We start from the raw sequence: 14,501 nt of genomic DNA, 5'->3' as shown, positions 1-14,501 counted from the left end.
TTTAAGCGAATTATTCTTCAGCAACCCGACGAGCTGGCGAGGTCGGTGAAGCTGACGTCGCGCGAGCGTCGCTTCATCAAGTTCGCGAGCGTGGAGCACGGCGGCCAGCTGTACATGACGCCGCAGGACTTCCTCGAGTCGGTGGTGGAGCAGGAGCCGAGACGTAAGTACCTACCGCTTCGTAGCCAGAACTTCTGTAACCCAGCCAGGATCTCATGAGAGAATCTGTTGGAGTCGAGTCTAATTCGAGAACCGTAAAGGAGTGTTGTTGGCTTCGGATATTAGAATTTGTCATCTATACTAATGTTATATTACAAAATTGTGGAAATGAGCCTACAACATAAAAAGTGGTGTTTTTATATTTTCCGGGTGCTATAAATTCTTCAGTGAAATACATACGCACTTGAATAAATAATGCACGGAATATGACCAAGATTTCATAGTTTGTGAAAACCAATAAAAAAGTAACATCTATATTCAAACCCCTATTATTTATATCTGAGCAAAAAATAAACCGTCGTGAGCACTTATTCGACGAACAACTGAAACGAAAGGAACTGTCTTTTAATAATTCTATAATAATACAATTCCAGTGTACCATTTAGTCAATCATCTCTATAAAATAAGAAGCTAGCCAGTAAACCCACCTTCCCAGTATTCACAATCATATCCCATATTAAGCGTTCACAGAACCGTCCAGCGTCTAATTGGGTAATTAAAGGACACGCGTGTATTTCCACAGCTCGTCTGAAACGTCGCGTGCTCACCACGAAGGAGATAGAGCAGTTGCGAGATCAAACGCCGCCGCTGAAAAAGGGCTCGTCGCAGATGTTCAGGAATATGAGGGACAGAGGTATGCGTTTTCTTTTTATGTTAGACCGGGCAACCGCGATGGTGGTAAGTGGTCATCACAGGCCATGGACTATACCCGCTTTCAAAGGATAAGGTGAGGCGGCACTTAACTGTAGCGCTGACTGAAGCGTGGATTGGATTAAAATTGTAGCTGCGCAGGATATTGTACTCAACTTATTTTTAACTTCAGCGCAGGATCGACTAGCGCTAAAGAAATTTGCTGCTACTTAAAATACAGTAAAGGATGGGGGGTTAGGAAAAGGATACAGGGTGTAAGAGTATATAGGTGGGCATATATAATTAAGAATTAGTTGGTCTCATTAGTATATGGAAGTTTCGGGCCAAAAGAAAGACAGTCAGTTTCACCTAGTTTATGCATGTAATAAGGCTAAAATTGTGACACACGAAAAGTACTAATCCATGTATATTAAACATTTAAAACTACCATTTAATTTTTCAGGAAACTAGTCAAGTTATATACTATGTCACTCAGCGAAGTTGTAGATGTCTAATAATGAAAGAATTTTTTAAGTCTGTCCAATGGTTAAAAACACACAAAAAAGGTTACAAACACACAAAACTACAAAAATTTCGTCTGTGTGATATTAGTGTAGTATAATATTAGTATTATTAGTGTAGTACAAATCTCTCTCTAATAAGCATTTTTTACTTTTAGGAATAATATCGTACACGGAGTACTTGTTTCTACTGTCGATTCTAACGAGTAAGTTATTTTTTTTATATGCTGGTATAAGATTTACATATTATATATTTGTATGTATCTGTCTCCATTGGACGCAATTTCGACCCACTTTAAACGGAAAGATTTAATACAAACTTTGTTAAGATTCGCTTGTATTTATATACTAATGGTACGCCCCGGCTCCGCCCGTGTAGTCTTTTATACTTATTGAAATTATACGAACAGAAGATGGGATATCTTCAGAGTAGGATCGTACTGCACACGGTGTGTAAATTTGATCACAATCGGTTGAATAGTTTAGGAGTCAACAATGTAACGTATGTTAAGAAGATATAGATTTCCATTTGTTTTTCAGAGCCAGCCTCCGGTTTCCAAATAGCGTTCAACATGTTCGACACGGACGGGAATCAGCGTGTCGATAAGAATGAGTTTTTAGTCGTGAGTGCTTTCTATATACGGTGTTTGTAGGAGTTTTGTAGAAATAACGTCACCAAATTGCGATTGAGTTGTGTTACTATTTTGTTTTTTTTTTTAGATTATTATAGATAAAAAGGTTTGCTATAGAATTGTTATCGTATATTTTAATTTTGTTGCGTATATTTGCCTGTCAAAGTTCTTGCAGATAAAAAAATCAGATGTTAAATTGTTGTTATTGTTTTTTTTTTTATATTTTTGGTGAATGCCAGTACCTATTAGTTAATATTGGGTGGTAATATTGGGTATACATAGTAGTTAATATGATAGCATTGATTTAGTTTAGAGTTTAATTGTGGACTAGTAAGTAGTGTTTAATTATTTGTAGTTTAAATTATATTTAGTTTTATGTAGTTAGTTGTTTAGTTAATTCTATTTTACGAGGACTACCTGAGCTAAAGGTGTGTTTTGTGATAATGCCTTAAAGTATATGATGCATTGCATTAAAAAAAAAACAGGATAATGTATTAGATACTTCAGGGTAGGTGCGAATTTGCTAGTGTGTTGAAAACATCATGCTGCAAAATTTGATACGATAACAAATCACAAAGATACTGTTATGTATGCAATTGTCATAAAAATATCAAGTATATGGAGGTAGTCATAAACAGATTGATCTGTCGTGTATCGTTGACAACCCTTCCATATTTAACAGATACCTTTAAGTATTTCTGAACAATCCTATTTTTTTGCCAAACTATTCTTCGAGCAACAAAGTAATTAGAAGACGAAAGAAATAATGTTTATTTAACACTACACATCACCACATTAAAGAAATTAAAATAAAAAGGTGGACTTATGACTAATCAGCGTGGTGCTAAAAAGGGTAACTACTCAGCATGTGCTACGCGTAATGCGCAGCGCTGATTTTCAGTAATTAAATAGTGATTTATTTTTTAGTGCAATCAATACATTTTTATTAAATCGCGTAGCTCTATTTCAGACCGTAATATGTATACGTGTAAGTAATAAGTGTAATGTATATGCGTGCGTGCGTGTACCGTTTACCAATTCTTTGATTGTGTGCGTGCGCCATTTTACCTCGTGTAGTCCCCTTAAGATAGAAACAATTTGATAAACTAAGAAGCACTGCAAGCGATACATGAATGTGCATATATGTATTTACAATTTGATATGCACTTTAGTTTTGGGGGTGAAGCCAGACTTATAGATAACTAGCTCTCCGCACGCGGCTTCGCCCGCGTAATAAACGTAAAGATAAACAGTATTAGGATTTTCGGGATAAAAATTATCCTATATCCTTTCTTCGGTCTTAAACTATCTCTGTACTGAATTTCATCCAAATTGGTCTGACAGATAGGTAGACAGAGTTACTTTCGCTTTGATTATATTAGTAGGAATATAATATTAGTATCGAAAATATGAATCAATGTTTCAGTAATAATATTATAAATTTATTAAAATTCATTACTTGCCCGTTTAAAGCATTTGCCAAATTAGTAATTAATAATAAGAGAAAAATATATGTATGAGTAGTCCGGAAGCTCATTTCCGATTCCTCATCCCTTCTCCCTTTCAAGCGGTTAACGCATTTGAAGAGTCTGCAATGTTAATGGGTGCTGATCGCTTACCTAAAGCGAATCAGCTCATTTGAGCGCTGTTACATAAAAAGTCTGTCTTTAATCTTCAGAAATGTCTAAAGTGCATCAATCAGTACAATAATAAGAAGCACATAAAAAATATATAATATAAATATGTAATTTTTTTCCCCTTTAATAAAGCACTGCTTGACAGCCCTAGCTAGCGCCACCCTCAGCTCTCATTGGGGACAAAGCGTAGAGCATTATTATTATTATTATTTCTTTTTATTTAATTTTGCATGAATAGATACAGCGTCTACTCGGTGGTTCAATGAAGGAGCGGAAAGATTTGGACCTGCACACGCAGCGGGCAGTGAGTGCGACATTCAGTTATCGTGGATCGGTTTTAGCTTTGGTGGTTAATTGGTTTCGGAAGAGTTTGGTGGGGGGAGTCTTTCTGGTTATATGCTAGCGAAATGTTTGATGGGAGATAGGCTTTTTGTGTAAGCGTAACTTGTAATCTATTGGTTACTTTAACACTCAAAAAGCACAAATAGTGTAATCTAATGAAAATATATATCAATTGCAGAGGATAAATATTCGAGTAGTCGTATAAACTTTGCTTTAGAGATATTAAATATTTTGGTTGCTATAAAAATCCAATCAAGTTAATCGATTTGTTTTTTTAATATTGCTAAAAGGGACCCTTGATTTCAAAGTTTGTTTAAACAGTGGAATCAAGGTCTAGACTCTATTTAGTTTTGGTATAGTTTTTTCGAATTATATTATGCATTTCAATATGGATTATAAACGCGATTTATCAAACATATTTATGAAATCAAACACAAAAAAAAACTATATTATGCGTTATAAAAATCGAACCACGATAAGTTAAATTGTGTCTAACATCACGAAATCAGCATCACTTACTGCTCCTAACAGTAACTACGCTTGAAAATTTTTTCTAAATAATCTAGTGGCAACCCTAGTTTTTGGATGCATACAACGCGACATGTCACGTGGGTGTTGCCATTGAAATTTAAAAACATAATATAATCGCTATTATATGATTTTTATCTATGCTGATTATTTTAATATTCACATTCTTTTTTCTCTTGCAAAGTTCTGAACACTCTTCTTTTAAAAATTGCTTCATATATTTTTCCATGTGTAAAATTTCGTTTGAGTGTCTGATTCTACCACTATACTATATATTTATATTAATATATACTTATATATGTGCCTACGTAGCTGCTTTCCTTAGTATCAACGAGTTCCATCAAGAACAGGATCAGTCAAGGCGAAGACAAGCCGAAACCGTCTGTTGTGAGTACATACACCAGTGTTGCCATATACGCCGCTTGCTGTTGGATGAATGTCGAGCTTTTTTATCTGTGGTTCTTTGGTGATTAATTATCTGTGGTGTGTTGTTCTAATCATGTTTAATTTTAAGATTATAGATCGGTTTTAGTTTTAAGAATTGTGATGTTTTTCGGAGATTATTTTGTAAGTGTTTATCTTCATACATTTTCTTCGTACTTTACTCTGCTATTTGATTTATATTATATTTAACTATAAAATTTATTTACAACCATATTAGAAAAAAATTGTATATGTACTAACAACAATATTTTACATACGAAATAGATATTTTTTTACAATTACAGATATTGTAAGTTATCTGTAATGGATTTTACAACGTCTGTCTATTTTATTTGTTGTCTCCATAGTTTTTTCAACTTCTCTGTGTACTTTATTATGTAATTTTGAAGCTGTTTTATTCTTATCATTACTATCAATGTTTTTGAACTATAATACACAATACTGTGACTATCATCATTTTTAAACTTATATTCAAAGATTTTCTTATACATCTCATAACGAAAAAATACTACATAAATAACAAACTAACAACAAACAAACAACAAACGCTTAACTAAAATTAAATTACAAAAATCATCATAAAACTAATATTATCCATGTAGAAATAATTTAATGACTAGAAAGATATTTTTATTACATTTCTATTTTATATCCTACTAATGTTATAAATGTGAAAGTTTGTAAGGATGTGTGTGTGTTTGTTGCTCTTTCACGCAAATACTACTGAACCGATTGCAATGAAATTTGGTACGTAGACAGCTGGACAACTGGAATAACATATAGGCAACTTTTTATCACGATATTCCTACGGGATATGGGCTTACGCGGGTGAAACAGCGGGACGCAGGTAGTATTATGATATTACTAGAAGAATTTCAATTCTAGAGAGACTGGTCTAGATTAGATTAGTATCTTCTTTCCACTCGTATGAGTAAGTCTTCCATACCTTTATCGAAGGATAGAGGTTCTTAAGTTGAAGAAAACCTTTCCCTAACTAAGTATTCCCATAATCTCACTAGGTTCTCACAATCTCATTGATTGGAAACTCAATATTTTGTATACAGAACTGTAAATCATATTCGTCGAAAAACTTTGTCAAAATCCATAACAGTCAAAAATATAAAGAAGCGAGACGATTAAAATCTACCAACAATTAAAATTTATCCATATTTCATAAACTCCATGTTTTTAGATGGAAAAGATATTCAGCTTTGCGTGGCGTGACAAGCGAGGTATAACAGAGGAGGGGAGCCAGGCGGGAGGGAGCAAGGAGGAACCGCAGCACGCCTACATCAATGATGACCAGGGGCTGCAGAGGAGGCACAATGTGGATACTATGCTGCAGGTAATTTAGGTTGATCTAGGTTTTAGTAGACGAGTATGTGAAGAAAACGCTACTTATGGTATATTTTGGGAAAAGGAAGCAAGATGAGATCACGGGTAGACGAGAGGCTAGGCGTTGCTACGATTTGACAAAAAGACGCAGCTTCGAATCCCACCTCATGACCAATTTTTTTCTATTCCTTGCAAATAAAAGGATAGAATCATCAAATTCAGATGTATTTTTGAAAACCTTTCATTGAATACTTCAGGTGCATTTCTTCGGCAAGAAAGGCAACAGCGACCTGAAGTTCGAGGGCTTCCGGCAGTTCATGGAGAACCTGCAGACTGAAGTGTTGGAGCTGGAGTTTCATGAGTTCTCCAAAGGTTGGTGTGGAGGAGCTGGGTTCTTCATACATTTTATTTTTTATTCTATTGTTATTATATGATAATTAAAGAAATCTATTTGAAGAGAACATATAAATAATTGTATTATTAACAAATAGCTTTTTACAATAATTAAAGTGAAATCTTGTTTAAAACATAATTTTGGCTGCTATACCGTATTCAGGCTGAAACTACTAAAACCAAATCGATATTTTACACTTGCTATTCGTAATACAACGGACTATCTGCTATTTATGAATCTATCATCAACATGGACCGTTATTTAACCAAAGTATTCCCATACCTTGCATAATCCAACCACATAACCAAATAGACTTTAGACCCACTTTTCTTTAACATACATATGCCTTGGTATAAGCCAATATTTTCTACAAAAACATAGCCATCTTACTTAAGACCCAGTTATCTTAACCAACGTCCTTCAAGTACCGAACAAAAACAATTTCAGGCCACGAAACGATCTCCGAAGTGGATTTCGCGAAGATTCTACTCCGATACACGTATCTAGACACGGACGAATACGACATGTACCTGGACCGATTGCTCGATCGTGTCAAGTACGGGCGAGGCATTTCCTTCCACGAGTTCAAGACCTTCTGCCAGTTTCTAAACAATCTGGAAGATTTTACAATCGCGATGCGCATGTATACGCTGGCTGACCATCCCATATCCAAGGGTGAGTGCTCTGGATAGTGTGTGAGGGTTGCAGGTGAAAGGTTTGGTAAGGTACAATAGTAGTACAATGCGGGAGTCGAGCCACGTATCGGGCCAGCTCGAACGTGAGAAGCACCACATCCCCACAGAAGAGCGGCGTGAAATAGTAGCATGCTACTGTGTTTCGTACGGTGAGAAGGAAGCCAGAGGGCCGTTTCCTTTTCCTCGCCCATCTCAGTCCATTCCTTCTTTTCAGTCACCAATCCTTTCCTTATTCTTTTTTCCTTAAAAGTGGGCAGCAATATATTGGCAATATATTTTGCTCACCCATCTCCTTTTAATATCTCACCCCACGCATAGCATATGGTAGTCGGGAAGAGATCGCTACCTAGCGATAAGACCGCCATTTTTACATGATTCTCTTTTATTGTATGTTCTTTCTGTATCGCTCTATCTTCTGTGGGTGCAATAAAGTATTAAATAAATAGATTTAATCAAATTTGCACACCATCTGCAGTTTGATCCAAATTCAAGATAGGGTAGTTTACATAATTTCAATTATTCTTATAACTTTACCCTGTATAAACTTATGTATTTGCTCTTTTTTTTCTTTCTTTCAATAACTATAAATGCCTGTATACATATTTCCAGACGAATTCCACCGCGCAGTGAAGATATGCACCGGCATATCGCAATCGGAGCACCTCGTGAGCACCGTGTTTGCGATCTTCGATGCGGACGGCGATGGCCTGCTGAGCTACAAGGAGTTCATCGCCATCATGAAAGATAGACTGCATAGAGGGTTTAAGGTATCCCATCGTTACCATCATCAGCCCATATAGTGTTCCCACTGCTGGGACACGGGCCTCCATGAGGGTTCAGGCTATTATCCAATGGTGGCCAGGTGCGGGCTGGCGGAGGTCACATGTCGTCGACGTGATTCTGGGACGTGCCGGTTTTCTCGCTATGTTTTCCTTCACCGTTTCGAGCAGTGGTCATGTGAATGATGTAGAGATAAATTGAGAATCTTTTTGTTTCATCCATGTTTGGACTCAAACCTACGACTTTTTCAAGTCCGTCTCTAAAGCACTGAGCCACCGATGTTGGTCACTAATAAACTACACTAGATCCTAGTATCTTAGGTTCCTTAATTTTTGTCACAGGTTGTTATAGTTGTTGCCTTTTACACTCCTAAATATCAATAAACTAGTGGACTATATACTAACACCTTTCATCATAAATAGTCATACAATTTATGTATTATTTAGATGGTATAACAAAATATTATGGAAAAAACATTTAGAATCACAAAATACAAAATGAAGCTTGCTTCTCTCGTGTAGCCAAAAAATTGCCTATATTGCGAATTATTCCATCTCTGCATCAAATTTAATCTTGATTCGGCGAGCCGTTCAGACGCTTAATTCTACTAACTATAGGTACCTATAAATTATGCATTAAGTTTATTCAAGTTTCCTTCATGTTTAAGTGTTCACTTATTTCTTTTTTAATTTCAGTCTTACGCGAAAAACGAAGGATGGGAAGCCTTCAAGTCATGTGTGAAACAGGAGATGAAGAGTGCTGTTTAAACCTCAGCAGAAGTTTTTATTTAGAACAGAGAAAAGAATGGAGTAGTACGTTATGGGACGATAAAAAGGCCCAGTGGGCTATAGCTAAAATGAAAAGATTTTGATTCACACTTTTAATAATTAGTACATACGTTTCAAATAATTTTATAGCAACCAAGTTTGTACACTTATAAGTATGTTTAATTGCTATTTTAAAAAATTTATTATGTTGGTAATGTTCAATCAACAACTTACACATCATGAAAAATTTATCGACGTGGGTATTTAAATATTCAATGAATAATATAATAATATCCACTCCATTCTTGTCTCTGTTCTGAAGACAGTTAGTTAATCTTACATGCTCTCCTAATTCACGCACAAATACCCTTGCTCTATATCCACTTTACATTTTTTAAAGTTTTGCTATATAGTTAGGAAAATCTTACATTTGTTGTGACATATTATTTTTTAATTAATTTATATAAGAGTTAGTTTCTATTTATTTATTTATATAATAATTAAATGTACCACCCGAAATTATAAATTGTTGCGATTGTTAAGTGATTAATATAGAACATAAGGCGACCTTATCGGTTATCAGCGATCTCTACCAATCAACTGCCCAAAGTATAAAGAAAAAGGTAAAATAAATGCGGATAAATTTTATTTCATTTCATAACATTACCAAGTGCATGCATTTTAATAAATGAAACTAAAAATCATGCGTCTGATTTATAGGTCATGGTGTATTTAATAAAAGCATTTAATGCTTAAGACATCTCATAGTGTTTTATCGCAGATCACAAAATATTTAAAAATTTACTCTGAGAATAATGAATACAAGCGAAATTACACTAACTTATGCATTTTACCTTATAAGCACATTTAATGACATTAGCACTCAGTCACTAGTCTCAATGCGTATTGAATACACGTTGATTGACATAAGTATAGAATTATTGCGTTTATTCATATTTTTTACCACTTATTTTAATAGCTTTTGACGTGACAACGTCTTAAATTAGGTTGCGGCTCGGAGTCACTCATGAAAAAGTGTAACGCCCGGTAACGTTACGATGAGTCACCGAACTATGATCGGTCCACCGCCCGTGCAGCACTAGAGAATTAGGCGCATTGCATCGGCGCGTGCTTGTGTCTCTGTCTTTTTAGTAAACAAAATATATTTTCTATAGTTAAAATTTGTGCAATTCTTATTTTCATTCAATTCCTTGTTCCTATTATGCAATTTAATAATATTCATATCAATAAATATTCTACCGAGAAAAAGACGTTGTCACGTAAAATCTTCGCCCGTAAAACCGACTTTACAGGCAACCATTTTTTAATTAGTTTTTCGGTCCTAAAACTTGCCAAAGAATTTAATGCAAGACATATGAAATTTTTTGCCATAAATAGATCTCTGTTATTTAACGCGAATTATTTTTGAAATAATTCTTTTTAAATGTAGTTAGTATGGCAAAACTAAAATACTAAAGTATTTTAATTGAAACAATTTGTTATCTGTTTCGTCCCCGGTCCCCAATATTGCGAATTATGTTTTTTGCGAAAAATGTTGTCTACTTCAATATTTTAAGACATTTATTGTATCTTGCCTTATAATGTTGCGACACATAAATGTTATTTTCTTTTGAATATGTAGTTTATAAATCTACGACCGCCTCCTTGGTACAGTAGTTCTATGCGTACGCTAAAACCGAGGGGTCCTGGGTTCGATTCCCGATGGGGATGCTCAAAAATATGTCTCGTTCTAGCAGGACACAGAAGGCTGTTCACCTTGTCCACAAAAAATCCATTAGTGCAACAGATGTAAATCATCTGCCCCATACCCCACTAGGGGACACGGGACTTCACTTTTATTTAAATATAAATACTATACTAATATATCTATAACTCTCTATGAAATATAGATATTTGGTATGTACCATGAAATCACCACTTTTCATTAGAATTTAATAAAACTTGTTTTCTTAATCGAAGGTTGTTTTGAGTGAGATTATATTTTAATAGTTTGTTTGTTGTGTTTGCTGTGTTTAACCTTTTATTTATTTAGTCATTTTACTATTGTTTTTATATTGCTGACGATTTTTTATTATATAGTGAATGTGTACATAATACTTACTCTATAGACAATCATAGACAAGATAGCGAAGGATAAATTAAAGGGAAGTTTTTATTTGGGCATAAATCTTTGATCATAGGTCATTTTTTTGTCATTTAACTTGTTTTTTTATTATTTAGATACTTTGTTTTGTTGTGTTATTTGTAATAAAAATTGAGTGAACTTACATACACGCTAATATTAATTTTATGTGAAAAATGTTAGAACGTTGTTACATCATTTACCAGTAGTGCAAAAAGCATTTATAGACCTAACTGCTTTCCGAACACACTATACACAATAATAAATAAGAATGTGTTCAATTCAATAAGAAAATTGGAAGGAACAACCACAAATTATTTTAGTTTACTAAAAACTCGGAATAGACTATGTACCCAGCTTTCCGGGGAAAGATACAGTCTCGGGGTTATACCCCCATAGATCTAGGTCCCATGGGATTTCTGGCATAAAAACTAACATATGTCCTTTCTCGGGTATCAAACTGTTTCTGAGAAGCGTCATTCAAATCGGTTCATTGATTTAGAAGTGACCGACAGACAGAGCTACTTTCGCATTTATAATATTAGTAGGGATTATGAATTGTTTCGGTTGTATCCAATTACAATATTGTCATACGCTTCATGGGCGGTGGTAGCGCTTACCATCAGGCGACTCAAAAGCGCCATTGCCGACGTTGACATGAAAAAAAATAAAAATAAAAATAAATTTATTACTTAAATTAACTGGTTTAACCACCATAGACAGTCGATAAATAGTCGATTATCTTTAAAAAAAATCGAGTATTGTTATTTATTAAAATTTGTGATTGTAAGCTTTTGTGAAATAAATTGTTTGAAATGATTTAGCTGTTTTTATTTCGTTTATATTTATATATTAAACTTAAAATATTTTCAACCGACTTCAAAATAATGAGGTTAACAATTCGAGTGCATATTTTTCTTCTCATCCATTACTATCCACACAATTGACCTCTCAAGGTCTCTGTTGAACGACAGTAGGTATGGATTATAATTGAGAAATTATTATTGTTTTAAATTTTATACAAACACAAAAAATTATTAGGAAAATAAAAACAAAAACGTTCCATAATTACTTTATTCACAACATTTCTTACATAAATATTTTTTCTAATTCCACTGTACTTATTTTATATCTTAAATAAATTAAATTCACCATCTTCCAAATAGAAACCAAATATCAAGTATAATTCAACTAATTCATAATTACATAACGGATACAATCATCTGTTGGATTTTATAGATATAATACACTAGTTCTCCGCCCGTGGCTTCGCCCGCCTAGTTGGGAAAGATACATAGAGCCGGGGGTTTTTACTCGCATTACCCATTTCCCTGGGGATTTGATTTTGAATAAAAATAGAAAAGCCAATACTTAATTAATGATTTACAAACGATTTGTATGTTTGAAAAGAGACTTATATGAATAAATAAATTTTGAGAGATTTTTTTTTTACTTTTTTCATATCTTTTCATAAAAGAAAAAATGTAAATGAAAAACAATGTAATGTAAACGCAGGGAGAAAAATATTAATAACAGCTATGAAATCAAAAAAATCAGTACGCATCAAATCTTAACGCACCTCTTTTAACTTAATTATTGTTATTGGATATTATTAATTTACATCATTTAGTAGGTTTCGGTCACCAACATTTGATTTTGTTTTTTGATCAAAATGCTACTCAATATAGGAATATAATGGAAGATAATTTATTCATTTTCATAAGTTATGTACGTTTTGTCACAACATACGTATTACAGATTATTTTAAATAAATACCAAATATAAATCAGATATTACGTAATAAATAAAATATTAAAATATCTTGTGATAATTTTTCTTATTTATACATAAATGAGAAATTGAACTATCTAAATAATAAATAGACAGCTTAAGTAAATACTGAATCTATAATCGAATAAGTACTAAATACTTTTTTTATACGTAAAAAATTACGGAGGAACAGAAAATGAGACTTGACTGGTTACAAACACTAATTTTTATAGCAGTCTTGACGTCAAAAATTCTATTTAATAAATCTATTAGCATCTGAAATAGTTATGTAAATTATTTACATATTATTTTCTCCTTTCGATGGAACTTTTAAAATCACCTTTAAAATATACACATTGTATAACCAAAGAAAAACAGGTTATTTAGAAAATGAATCCCAAATCCAATTTGTGCTAATTTATTTAACTCTGGCACCTAAAATTCGGAAATAAATAACAAAACAACACTACACAGTTAACAAAAATGACAAAAAATCAAAAAAAAAAATTCGATTTTTTGGTCTCCCTGCCCGAAAGTACATCGATTCCTGTCAATTTTGTATCATTTAAATTGTTTTTTTTTACTATTTTTTATGATTTTAAAAGTCCAATCAAACAGCCCAAAATTTAACAAGAAGGCGTTTGGACGAGCTGCATGTGCTCTCCGTTTTCGGTCGGCGACGTGAGGCGGTGGCGCAGGAGGAACGACGCCAGCACGCGGCTTACCTGATCATAATATCAATCATAATATGTGTTAGAAATAAAAAAAAATATATTTTATTACAAAATAATGAAAGGTGAAAAAAGAATTCCTACGATTTTATTTCGTATTTATAATTCCACATCCGCTCCGGCTTCACCCGCAGTACATATATAGCCTATAGCCCTTTTCAATAAATGGGCTATCTAAAACTGAAACAATTCTCCAAATCGGACCCGTAGTTCCTGAGATTAGTGCGTTAAAACAAACGAACACACTCTTCAGCTTTATTATATTAGTATAGATATCTGTTATTCACAAAAGTAACATGTACTCACTTCAGCGGGCGAGTCCTCGTGCACCGCGTGGCCGCAGCGCGTCAGCACCTGCATCTGAAACTTGCCTGCAATCGGAGAATAATAACCAATCAGTATTCAGAAAACCCTTTTGGCAAGCGACGTGTGAACAAAATTAAACATTTTAGCAAAACTGATGATCAAAAACTAATAACAAGGTGAACATGAAAGTGGTCCTTCGAACCGTCTTTTGCTTTATTTCACCCACCAACTACCAAGCGTTGGTCTTCTCTTGCGTCTTTCTCCCCTTTGATGTACCACAACCCCCCACAGAAAATCGGCGTAAAATAATGGCATGCTTTGTGTTTAGTACGGTGAGTGTGGGAGCCGGAGGCCCGTTTCTTTTTCCTGACCCTTCCCAGTCCATTCCTTCTTTCCAGTCCTCAAACTTATCCTTATCCCTTACCCCTTCAACACGGGAAGGGCATTCGCAGAGGCACAACTTCTGCTCTATTAATGGGCCGCGGTGATCGCTTACCTTCAGGCGAACCACCAGCTCAGTTTCCGCCTATAGCATAATCGATAAAGTAAGACACACGTAATTAGTGTCGGTGCCAGTACGATACCGTCACCGCTGTCTGTATCGATACAACATCGTACCCGGTACCG

General features: G+C 34.3%; 1 protein-coding gene and 1 long non-coding RNA gene across 6 annotated transcripts in view; one reads left to right on the top strand and one right to left on the bottom strand.

Annotated features, from left to right (window-relative positions):
• Nucleotides 1–9,902, top strand: part of LOC119829011 (calcium uptake protein 3, mitochondrial) — a 78,714-nt gene extending 68,812 nt beyond the window's left edge. For 2 of the 5 annotated variants that reach the window (XM_038351365.1, XM_038351366.1), the window contains exons 2-12: nt 22–163; nt 743–853; nt 1,529–1,576; nt 1,911–1,993; nt 3,878–3,943; nt 4,822–4,896; nt 6,146–6,298; nt 6,546–6,660; nt 7,130–7,357; nt 7,987–8,144; nt 8,853–9,902. In XM_038351365.1, the coding sequence (XP_038207293.1) occupies nt 22–163; nt 743–853; nt 1,529–1,576; nt 1,911–1,993; nt 3,878–3,943; nt 4,822–4,896; nt 6,146–6,298; nt 6,546–6,660; nt 7,130–7,357; nt 7,987–8,144; nt 8,853–8,924 (1,251 nt within the window). In that variant the 3' untranslated portion in view covers nt 8,925–9,902. The remainder of the gene's footprint in view (nt 1–21; nt 164–742; nt 854–1,528; nt 1,577–1,910; nt 1,994–3,877; nt 3,944–4,821; nt 4,897–6,145; nt 6,299–6,545; nt 6,661–7,129; nt 7,358–7,986; nt 8,145–8,852) is intronic. The other 3 variants (XM_038351362.1, XM_038351363.1, XM_038351364.1) reach the window with 3 other exon arrangements.
• Nucleotides 9,903–12,127: 2,225 nt separating this feature from the next.
• Nucleotides 12,128–14,106, bottom strand: LOC119828975. The gene is made up of 2 exons (XR_005287787.1): nt 13,875–14,106; nt 12,128–13,562 (listed from the first exon to the last, which is right to left on the bottom strand). It is a non-coding gene; the product is annotated as an uncharacterized LOC119828975 (long non-coding RNA).
• Between the last annotated feature and the right edge of the window lie 395 nt (nt 14,107–14,501).

Source organism: Zerene cesonia, chromosome 9 (genome assembly GCF_012273895.1).
Source record: "Zerene cesonia ecotype Mississippi chromosome 9, Zerene_cesonia_1.1, whole genome shotgun sequence".
NCBI classification, from domain to species: Eukaryota; Metazoa; Arthropoda; class Insecta; order Lepidoptera; family Pieridae; genus Zerene; species Zerene cesonia.
The sequence above is the reverse complement of the archived record's forward strand: the minus strand, read 5'-3'. Positions and strand labels throughout refer to the sequence as shown.